At 42.4% G+C, this 12,318-nt stretch overlaps 1 protein-coding gene across 1 annotated transcript in view; it reads right to left on the bottom strand.

Annotated features, from left to right (window-relative positions):
• LOC102762417 (armadillo repeat-containing protein 4-like) overlaps positions 1-1,267 on the bottom strand; it is a gene marked incomplete at its 3' end in the record, with an annotated part of 121,372 nt that extends 120,105 nt beyond the window's left edge. The window contains 1 exon segment of the mRNA XM_015559050.1: positions 1,049-1,267. Within this exon segment, the coding sequence (XP_015414536.1) occupies positions 1,049-1,267 (219 nt within the window).
• Positions 1,268-12,318: the final 11,051 nt, after the last annotated feature.

The raw sequence follows: 12,318 nt of genomic DNA, 5'->3' as shown, positions 1-12,318 counted from the left end.
AGGGTGCAGGCTGGGCTGAGGGACCCCCCCGAGCACATGAATTTTCATGCACCAAGCCTCTAGAATATATAATGATATTTATATAAATTACACAAATTTATATAAAACTAGAGGCCCGATGCATGAAATTCATGCAAGAGTAGGCCTTCCTTCCCCAGCTGCCGGCACCCACTTCCCTCTGGCACCCAGGACCCAGGCTTCCCTCGCAGTCCTGGCTTCATCTGGAAAGTCATCTAAAAGAACATCTGGTCTAATTAGCATATTATGCTTTTATTATTATAGATTTATATTTTAGCTATATTCAAAAGAGATAAATTGACACCTTATTGCAGCGGTTCTCAACCAGTGGGTCGCAACCCCTTTTGGGGGTCAAACGACCCTTTCATAGGGGTCGCCTAAGACCGTCAGAAAACACATATATAATTACATATTGTTTTTGTGATTAATCACTATGCTTTAATTATGTTCAATTTGTAACAATGAAATTGGGGGTCACCACAACATGAGGAACTGTATTAAAGGGTCGTGGCATTAGGAAGGTTGAGAACCACTGCCTTATTGGTAAAGTGGAGGTAGGATTTTCTTTTTTTAATCTCAGATTTGGAAAGTTTTCATTTGAGGGCAATGTTTATTGTTAAGAAGTCTCCCCCTTATAATGAGCAAAATTTTCCATTCTCCCTCTGCCACCCCATAAATTGATAGATTTAAATACCAGAAGGTATGTCTACCTCAGAGGTCACAAAAGCAATACCTACTGGTGTCTGGCAGGTAATATGGGTGAGTGGAAAGGCCAGGCATCAAACAATAGCTAATGTTGGGAGTGTGCTGACCTGGAGAATGCTTCCCCTATCAAAAGAAATTCAAATTCAAATTGATAATTAGTGTGTTGGCCAAACAAAATATCCTCAGATTTCACCTGAATCCCTGGGTTAGAAGATTTCTAAGATTAACAGATGTTAAATGACTTGCCCCAAACCCACTATCCATCAATAGAAATAAGTACAATGAAGATATTCAATTCTAGAAGCAATTAACTGTCTTATCTGACAACATAACCTGATTCAAATGCTGAGGGGTCCAAATCTGTCTTCCATTCAAGTGGTTCTACAAAAACATATTTTGCCTCTTGGGGATATTTATAGATAAAACTCTCCACAAACATAATAATTTCTTTCAATATCGCTTCATTTAGAGGAGTACTTTCCAGGGCTCTGGTTCCATATCCAGCAGCAGTCCACTGCACTAATCTTGCCAGAGCCACGCCCATGAGTCCAACAACCCTCGCTGAGCGTAGCACACACTACATCAGAGTAGAAAGAGTTAGAACACGACAACAGCATCTACGTTTTCACTGGACATTGTTTCATTTTCAATATTTTAAACTAGTACTATCTGACTCACATTCTGTTGAATCATCATAGAGGTTGATTTTTTTAACCGGCTTTAAGTAAAACTGACTACTACCTAAGGATTTTCCAATCTCTGTCTGCCCTGAAATGAATACTTTTCTCATTTCCCTGGGCCTAAACGGAAACAGAAAACTCCAAAGTTGAAAAAACAACTGGCCTTTGATTTGCAGTTCGGTTGGGGCTGAAGGTAAAGTGAGCAACACTCTTTTGAGCTAAGCTATCCATTATTTAGAATTATTCTATTACTAGTTATTCTATTATCCTGACTTTCTTATAGTCATTACATCTGCAACAGTGCAATGATGACTGGTGAACATGATTCTGGAAGCTCTGAGAGTCACTCAAGTGCCTCCTGAATCAATTGAAAATAGAATAAGAACATTATTGTAACATGTAATTTTAATTTTCTCTAAAAATTTGTATACCACATATTGATCCTATAAACCAGAATATTTGAGCAATCAAAATACTGTATTCTCTGCCCATATTTCCTGCCCAGAATGTTATATTGTAATTTATAACTTCATTAAGAGCAAATGTGAGAGATGTAAGAACAAAAGAGAATCTTTTTAGGCTGTTTATCAAAATTGGTTATTAAAAAAAGTCTAGCATTAAAATTTAAGACAGAAATTCAAATTAAATAAATTTCACTATGGCTAAATTTGTCTTTAAAAGAATATTTTTAGAAAGATATCATTTTCTGTAACATGAAATAAGAACCAAGTTAGAAAGCAAGGTCTGGCATTAATTCATAATGGTTATTTATGATACATACCATATTAATAAAAAGATTATATTTTTTCAGATAATCTATACTTGCTTGTTTCCCCACTTGTAATAACACAGCTCATTAAAATATTCCAGGATATTAGAAGAATGGTTATAAAAGTTAAATATAGAATATAATTAGCATTTTCCTCACATCATTATTACAAAAGCAGAGGTAACAAAATTCTACAAAAATGAGTTGGGGATTTTATTTTCTGTAAATCTTGAAATTCAGTAACAGGGACATCTAGATGAGTGGTTCTCATGGGGCAATACTGCCTGCTGAGTAGCAGTACAGAAGTATTGTACAGACCATTCATCACCAATAGGAGAGGATGAGGACATCACTGGCATTTAGTGATGAGAGTCAAGAATGTAGATGTCCTGCAATATGCAAGACAGTCCCCCAGAGGGAAGAATGCTGCTGCAATCTCCAAGCATCCAGTAGATGAAAAACTTCAGATCACAAAGTATTTTTTCACAGTTTTAATATACGCTGGATTTTCCAGGATTGCAACTATCATATAAATCTAAAGGGAGGTCATACATACTTCGTGTTACATGGAATTTTACCAAGAGCTCAGCATTTTGGAAATCACACCATTGATGACTACACTAGTCACACAAATTAAGTTTCAAAGACATGTCTGTATCAATTTGCACTTGGAGCTACTACATTGACAGTAATTCTATATAAGGCTGGAACATCTGACTACATTATTTATGCCAATATTTTATAATTATTTTTCTTTTAATTCTTTTTTATAATATAGTTAAGGTAGTATAGATATTTTAAACTATGCACATATATAGGATTATTATCTATCAGACTGATTTCAGAATAGCAAAGCAGACATTACAACATATTTGCTATAAAAACTGAGTATCACATCAGATAGTGCTAAGACATATAATATGTATATATATACATATTTACGTACATGTATATATAAAAGTGCTAGTAGAATAAAATGTATACAATGAGGGTACAAATTTATGCATTTGCTTTAGTATTCCAGGGTATTGTTTCTACTGGGAAATTCTGAACACAGAGGCATGAACTGACATGAATGTGTGACACTCCTAAGTTTCCCAGTATTGTGAGAATCAGTGCAAACCACGAATAAGTGCAAATAGGTTTATCTTACACAGAAAGGCTTAGATGGACAGTTCTGTTTGTTTTCCATTTTAAGCATAACACTTGTTTTGTGGTCCTATAAAGCAATAGTGTGTGTATCATTTCCTCCTTGTACCTTTTTCAAGAAAAATGTGAAATTACATAGATTGCATAATGCTGTGGCAGTCAACATACCATATAGCAACTTCCTGGAAGATACTTAAAGATCTAAGAAATGTAAAAAAAAGGTCTTTCATCCTGATAAATTTTTATAGAAATGTAAGTGTAACATATTTAAATCTCTTTAAATTGTTTTTCTGAATCTAGTAAACCCAGAGCTGCAGCAGTGGATAGGCTTGATTGAAGAAGATTGGTTAGCAAAGGCCTAAGAAAATCTCAGGGGAGCTATGACCATCCTAAGTTAGAGGAGATCTATAAAAGGTCTTCTTTTAAAAAAGTGAAGTGCTTTGCAGGCCTAACTGAATGAGTTTTTAAAAGAAAACGGGATAATATGGTGTTTGTTTGTTTTTTCATTTAAGAAATTTCTGATGGCTTCTTAATTTAACAAGAGAACCAAAACTATAGCACTTGTTCAACTAAGTCCAGTGGTGTTCAAAAATAATAGGTATAACTCAGCAAAATACAGAAACTAACAGTTTTTATCAAGACAGGCTGCTCCCCAGTTACTACCCATCGCCAGTCCACGTGTTCTTCTAGCCTAAGCACCATGGTTAAAATGAGTGCATGTGAATACATAGTATAGATCTTTGAATTAAAGTAAGATGTTAAAGGCGTTTAACAAGCCCTACCGGTTTGGCTCAGTGGATAGAGCATCGGCCTGCGGACTGAAAGGTCCCAGGTTCAATTCCGGTCAAGGGCATGTACCTTGGTTGAGGGCATGTCCCCAGTAGGGGATGTGCAGCTGATCGGTGTTTCTCTCTCATCGATGTTTCTAGCTCTCTATCCCTTTCCTTTCCTCTCTGTAAAAAAAAAAAAAAAAAAAAAAAAAAGGCGTTTAACAACTAAAAAGATAAAAGTTTCTAAGCATATGTGTTTCTATACACTGAAAAACACTTTGCACTTATTTTCCTTATTATTGAATAGGTATGATTTGTTTTCCAAAGGGTCAGTTACAAACTTCCAGTATCTGTAATAATAAAAGCATAATATGCTAATTAGACCGGACAGCCAAACGACCTTTCGGACATCATTCCAGAGGAAACCATGGTGGCCAGGGCTGAGGCAGAGGCCATTAGGGGCAATGAGGCAAGTAGGAGAGCAGTTAAGGACGATCAGGCAGGCAGACAGATGGTTAGGGGCAATGAGGCAGGCAGGTGAGCGGTTAGGAGCTAGCAGTCCCAGATTGCGAGAAGGATGTCCGACTGCCAGTTTATCGGGCCTAAACTGTCAGTCGGACATCCCCCAAGGGGTCCTGGATTACAAGAGGGTGCAGACCGGGCTGAGGGACAGCCCCCCCACACACACACACACACAAATTTCCTGCACCAGGCCTCTAGTCACTAACAAAATGAAACCGATTCATGTATAATTTCTGTAACACCTGAGCAGAAGCAAAACTGAATTCTTTATGAGGCTATGGTAATGCAAGCATCTACTCCAAGATCTAGAAATGTGGCTGGTGACATTGATTGGGATTCAGTGCATATACCAACATTCTGAGAATTATAAAGCTATTCAATGAGACCTACAGAAAAGTTGAAATTTCAGAACTGACGTTAATGGCGTTTGAGTTGGAGAATAAGTTTCCAAGGGTGAGAGGGTGCAGGGGACAGGCAGGAAGGGGCAGGCAAGGAAGACAGACTAGAACAGCGGTTCTCAACCTGTGGGTCTCGACCCCTTTGGCCATCGAACGACCTTTTCACAGGGGTCGCCTAAGACCACCCTGCATATCAGATATTCACATTACGATTCATAACAGTAGCAACATTACAGTTATGAAGTAGCAACGAAAATAATTTTATGGTTAGGTCACAACATGAGGAACTGTATTTAAAGGGCCAGAAGGTTGAGAACCACAGGTCTAGAAAGGAGGAGGAGGCAAAGCTGCAAGGGCCAAGGAGAAAGGTGAAGGAGGCAAGAGAGGCCAGACTCGTAGAGACAGCAGATAAGGAGAGGGAGGTCGCAGGAGGTCCCAGGGCCCCTACAAACTCCGGATCCGCGAGAGGCCGGGGTTGGATGGGCAAGATAGCGAGAAGGGAGGGCGGCTCTTGAGCTGAGGAGAGAACGGGGAGACGGCTAGAGGGACTGAAACGGGGCTCTTTTTTCGACAGCTGTAAACACGCCAGCGCGGGCCACCAGCCCGGCCCGGGAAAGTTGGCGCCGGACAGGGGTGGGCTTCAGGCAGCGCCCCGCACCCAGGCCCCGCACTCACCTGCAGCGCCCACGGTGCGCGCCGGCCGGTTGCTAGGACACGAGGTAAACTTCCGGCGCCCGCCTGCGCGCAGTTTCCCCGCCCACCGCCCCCGAGGGGAGCCTGGAGCCCGCCCCGCCCTGCCCCGGGGCGCCCTGCCCAGGCTGTGACCCGGCTCCTGGGGTTCGCTCCCTGGGTCCTCTCCCTGGGTCCGCTCCCAGGCCACGGTCTTTTTCCGCCTCCTTCCTCGTGAACTCTCCTGACTCACTTCACCTGGTGGGATATGGTTAACTTAAGGTCCCGGGCAGTTAGGGGTTTTAGCAGCAACTTAACAATACAACAACAAAAAAGAAAATATTCCTTAGAAACGCCGTTTGGTGTTTCTCCACAGACTTCCAGACAGCTGTTTTGTGGAGTTCTACGGAAATCTAAATTGAGTTCTCCAAAAGAGCACAGGGTAGCTGCGGCTCTGGAAGCAACTGTGGTAGAATACTCTAACCTTCTGGAAAAGCAGAGGCTGCTTTTCAGTAGCCTACTCCAGAGAACGGGAGTGAAATGAGAACATTTCTCCATATTTTTTAGTACCTTTTACCTTTGTAACCTAAGAAAATCTTGGATCACACCAGTAGACCCTCCAAGAGTCCAAACTGTGTAAAACCAGCAGGCTCCAAGGGAATGGGAAAAAAATATTTGGAGGAAAAAGTAGAATGAGCCATATACTATCTTGGGAGTGCAGAGCCGGGGTGGGGGAAACACTGAGTTTTTAGGGACCAGCGCTGGATAATTTAGGGTGGTAGACTATTTAGGACAGTGGTTCTCAACCTTCCTAATGCCGCGACCCTTTAATACAGTTCCTCATGTTGTGGTAACCCCCAACCATAAAATTATTTTTGTTGCTACTTCATAACTGTAGTTTTGCTACTGTTATGAATCGTAATGTAAATATCTGATATGCAGGATGTATTTTTTTAAATAGATTTTATTGATTTCTCACAGAGAGGAAGGGAGAGAGAGAGTTAGAAACATCGATGAGAGAGAAACCTCCTGCACGTCTCCCACTGGGGATGTGCCTGCAACCCAGGTAAATGCCCTTGACCGGAATCGAACCTGGGACCCTTCAGTCCGCAAGCCGATGCTCTATCCACTGAGCCAAACCGGTTTCGGCTAGGATGTATTTTCATTGTTACAAATTGAACATAATTAAAGCATAGTGATTAATCACAAAAACAATATGTAATTATATATGTGTTTTCCGATGGTCTTAGGCGACTCCTGTGAAAGGGTTGTTCTACCGATTTAGGAACTAGTACTGGATTATTTCCCTAAAGCCAAAGAGGCAGGTGCACAATGACGTTAGGGCATTCACTACATGTCAGGATGTTATACTACCCCGGCTCACAGACAGAGCCTCTCTGCAGGCACGTAGAGAAATGAGATTGGGATATCTGACCTTTGGGGTTCAGGGTTCGGGGTTCTTTTCTTCCCTTTTTAAGAGTATGAAAGTGGCTGGAGTGGAATCATTTTGCCTGAAAGGGCCTCTACCTCCAGAGAAGGATAGAGTTACAGATTATGTGCCAGTAGATATATAATCTGAATTTTTTAAATGGGTAGATTACACTCTGAGACAACCACAGCACCATACCTACAGAGTTGATTCAGGTCATGAACTGGTGAGGGTCACAGTCCACCCTTCAGCAGGGGTTCGGGAGCAGTCCTAGAAGTAGGGAAACTCCTTTGTGTACTTTATTTCACTTGCAGGTTTTAATCAGCTACATAATATGATAACATTCCTGGGCCCAGAGATCTACACATTTCAAGACTAGTGCCTTTGATTTGGAAAGCTGGAAAAAGCCAGAGCCCACCAAGATCTGAGCATCTGTGTCCTCATTTACAGGCATACCTTGCTTTGCTGTACTTTGTATTGTGCTGTACAGATGTTGCATTTTTTTCTAATTGAAGGTCAGATTCTCCACCAACAAAAAGATTATGACTGGCTTTATTGTGATGGTCTGGAACAGAACCTGCAATATCTCTGTGGTATGCCTATACCAAATTTATGCCGAGTGTCAGAATCTACCATTTCTTAATCTTATAGCAAAATTTAAACTTATTAACGTAAGGGGGAAAATAACATGTAATAATATTTAAGTTTATAAAATTCCCATCTGGTTTATTCCAATGTTCCCTTGCCATTTTGAAGCACTAACTTGATTTGCCTTCAGCTCTCACCTTAAGTGACTACCTCCCACAGAGTGCTGATTACCCAACCTACAAAGCCTCGCTCCTAGTAGGACTTATCTCAGCTAGTCTGTCTTACTGCTTATCTCCTACCACTACAGTGAGCTCCAAGAAAGAGTGACCTTTCCTTTCTCTTTCAGATCTAGGAGAGTTACTGACACAGGAAGGAGCAAAATTGATTAATTATCTGGTCAAAGATGGCTTACTACCCGACATTCTTTATTGAGCCAGACACCAGAAAGGTAAGGCCCACATTTCCTTGTACACAGTTGATAGAGCCAGTTTGATGGTTCTACATGGCAATGTTCTGGAAAAGAGCTTTTAACACTGAGAGCACACCCAGGAGCTTGCTGTAGCAGAGGCCTTTCCCAGCACTGTCTGCAGCTAGAGCATGGGCATGTGACCCAATTCTTCCAATGGAACTTTAGAGAATGTGCCAAGGACTTCTGGGAAAGACTTGAAAGTTTTTGGCCCATCCTTGCAACTTTATGTCAGTTAAATATGCTCTCTGTACTACCCACCCTGGCTCAGGCCAGCTCCTCTGGTGCATGGTAGAGTTCAGGCACAGATTCTATCTATTTGTGTGATAGGGCTGCCGTAACTGGGCAGCTTAAACAACAGAAATACATTATATCTCATTTCTGGAGGCTTTTTGATGGCCATCTTCATAGTCACATGACATTCTCCCTATATGCCTGTCGCTATATGCAAATTTCCCCCTCTTCTAAGGACACCAGTCATATTGGATTAAAGCCCACCCTAATTACCTCATTTTAACTTGATTACCTCTATAAAACCGTATCTCCTATAGGTTGTTTATTTATTTGTTTGTTTGATTTTTGTTACTCTTTACCAGAAGATATTTTTTTTCATTGCTTTTCAGAGAGAGTGGGAAAGAGGGAGGGAAGAGGGGAGAGAGAGAGAGAAACATCAATGTGAGAGAAACGCACACGTGCCTGGACCAGGGGGCAGTGTGCATGGTGCAAACCCACAACCCTGGTATGTGCCCTTGACCTGGAATTGAACCCGAGACCCTTCAGTGTGTGGGTGGATGCACTAACCACTTTGCCATACTGGTCAGGGTTAAGGTTGCATTTTGAGGTACTGAGACTTCAGCATATGAATTTTCCAGGGTGTAGGGCACAATTGAACACACAATATTCTGTAAATAGAGGTGTCACAGATTTCAGGGGCCCATTTATCTGTGTTAGACTAGGTGTGAGGCAGCCAACAGAATAATTTACAAACAATAACCAGGAGAAGGTGATAGGAAAATTTGGTTTCAGTGTTCAATACCTCAATCAGGAAAGGACTGAGGCAAGTGGAACCTCATAAATCTTTTTGGAAAGTACAGTCACTTATATTGTACAATAATGGAGTTAGGCCTCATTACAGGTGGATATTGTCTCCCAATGGCAAAATTTTTCAGATTTCAACAGGAATTCTGATGATAGAAAATATTACAAAATCTGATAAAGACCCAATTCCCCAGGTCCTACCTTCTCTTGCTATTAAAGCCAACAATCAAAGAAGTCCAGCCTCAACTGCTTCCCGATGCCCAAAGTGATACACACTGCAGACCACGGCCCATGGTTTGGAAGTGAAATGACTCCTTTAGATTCTCATCTCCTAGACCCGTGGTCGGCCAACTGAGGCTCGCGAGCCACACGTGGCTCTTTGGCTCCTTGAGTGTGGCTCTTCCTAAGCCTTAGGAGTACCCTAATTAAGTTAATAACAGTGTACCTACCTATATAGTTTAAGTTTAAAAAATTTGGCTCTCAAAAAAATTTCAATTGTTGTACTGTTGATATTTGGCTCTGTTGATTAATGAGTTTGCCAACCACTGTCCTAGACATTCGTGATTAACTAAATGCTCTTTGGATAACAATATGTGCCTGGAACTTGTTGGCAGGACTGGATTAACCAATCAGGGTAATACATGCCTCAGAACAAGAGACTCATTTTAGAGCAACAGAGATGCAGCAGTAGGCTTCTGACTATGAGAGCCACTGGTCTTACCACGAACCCCATTACCCAGAGGCAGTCATTGCATTAGGATAGTGGAATGATCTGTTAAAGTCCCACCTGTGCCAGTACGGCACAGCACTTTGCAGGGTTGGTGTGGCGAGCTGGCATGGCCATGGCACACTCAGTCCCACATTGGGCGCCTTATGCACCAAGCCAGGTCAGCCAGGTTTGGTGAGCCTGAGAGGGGGTGGTGAAGGATTGAGAAAAGACAGACCAGAGAATGAAAGCTGGGTCTGGGTGGGAAGCTGCTTCTCTGATGGAGAGACAGTGACAGCGCCACAGACTACAAGAGTGTCTTTATTTTATAACCAGATTCCACGAGGCAAAGTAAGGCCATGGTCAATATATTTACAACATTCTCGTGGGTTTCAATCCTACTCAATTACACACACCTGAACTCTATCAAGTCCACATCACTCAGGCACGTGGGGCCATGTCTTCAGACCATAGGTTCAAGCTTACAACTATAGCTGTTGGCTCTAATTGTGCTCGGAGGGCTCTGCCCTCCAAGATGGGACTTGCATGTGGCCATGAGAGGACCGTGCCCTCTCATTAGTCCGAGGCTTGAAGCTGTCCAAACACTGTAGCCGCGCCCCACAGGTTGGGTCTTATAATCCAAGATGTGGTGTAGGCGCTGGATTCACAGTTGACAGACAGGTAGCGCAATTTTTCCCTAATAGCTAGAATTTGTGGGTGTGCAAACCAAGGTGTGAACCTTCTCACCTTAACTCTCAATGACCCACTTGTGGAATTTAGGTTCCCAATTCCCGCAACCCTTGGGCTCTGCCAAGTTAAAAGCCCTAGTTGGCAAACTGCGGCTCGCGAGCCACATGAGGCTCTTTGGCCCCTTGAGTGTGGGTCTTACACAAAATACCACATGCAGGCGCACATGTACAGTGCGATTGAAACTTCGTGGCCCATGAGCAGAAGTCGGTATTCTGTGGAAGAGGCACACTCAAGGGGCCAAAGAGCCGCATGTGGCTCACGAGCCGCAGTTTGCCAACCACTGCCATAGGGGAATAGCTTCCAACAGGGAGTACAGTAAGGGTTCCATTGAACTTGTAGTCCATTGAAGCTGTGACTACCACCTGGCTACTTTGGGGTCCTCATGTCAGTGGATTAACAGAACACCAAAAGCAACAAGGAGTTATTGTGCTAATCAGGTCATTGACTGACCATGATTACTATGGTCAGATGCTTCCATCAGGAAGAAAGATGTTTGGAACCCAGGGCCCAAGGGGTCAGGGGATTTATTTGGCCAACTCTTAGTACTTCCAGGCCTTGCAAAAACTGTGAGTTGGAAATCACAGCAACCACAGCCTGACCAGAACAAAGCAAGCAAAGGTACAGACTCCTCAGAAACAAAGGTCTTGGTCATCTCAACAGGCAGGAATCCAAGACCAACTGAAGTACCAGCCATAGATATTTAGAATACATGATCAGCTTCTTATTTCCACCTGTCACTTCTATTTTCTACCTATAGTTTCACTCAAACCCTTCAGGTGAGAAAGAACAGAGAAGCAAAAAGAGGGAACAAGATAAGGAAACTTCTAAATATCTGCCGTCAATAAGGTAGCTCTGCATTCTCTGCATGAAGCCTAAAATGACTTTCTCTTGGCTTTTCAAAAACCTTGCATTGTTGGTGCCCTTCCCATTGTTTTCCACTCCATTCCCAGAATAAGCTTCTTCATTCTTACTACAGATTTTGTGAATCTAGCAGTTCATACATCTACTGTTTGTTGAGGTCTTATAGCTGCCATCCCACCTACTCTAAACCCACTACTGTATTTTTCCCCTGCCCACCAGCCTAAATCTGGACCACAGGAAACACACACACACACACACACACAGACACACACACACACACACACACACACATTATATGCCAAACAAACTGCATGTGGTATTTTGTGGAAGAGCCACACTCAAGGGGCCAAAGAGCCTCATGTGGCTCATGAACCACAGTTTGCCGACCACTGCCCTAGGGGAGCTAGGGCTTTTAACTTGGCAGAGCCCAGAAGTACAGATCTATCCCATCACAAAAGAAGCTTTCCTCTACTTTATAGCCAAAGCCACTATCCTAGCCTGTCGCTCATCCCCCAGGCTTGTCCACAGTGTCCTACCCCATTCCCAACTGCACAGGACAAAGGACACATATTAAGCTCTCTAAGTGGTTTTCATAAAGTCCCTCTTCTTCGTTTCTTCTGAATTGAGGTTGGGGGGCAGGTGAGTAGAGAAGAGATGACTAGCACAGCTCTCTCCAAAAAAAACCTCCTCCCTGGAAATCCACTCATTTCCCTTCAATATGGGTGAGTCAGGAAATTGACTTTCCAGTCACAGACTTTACAATTTTACATCTCATTCTAAGACCTCACTCTGGAACAAAT

This window comes from Myotis davidii, unplaced genomic scaffold (assembly GCF_000327345.1).
Source record: "Myotis davidii unplaced genomic scaffold, ASM32734v1 scaffold494, whole genome shotgun sequence".
Classification (NCBI taxonomy): Eukaryota; Metazoa; Chordata; class Mammalia; order Chiroptera; family Vespertilionidae; genus Myotis; species Myotis davidii.
This window is presented reverse-complemented; position numbering and strand designations above follow the sequence as displayed.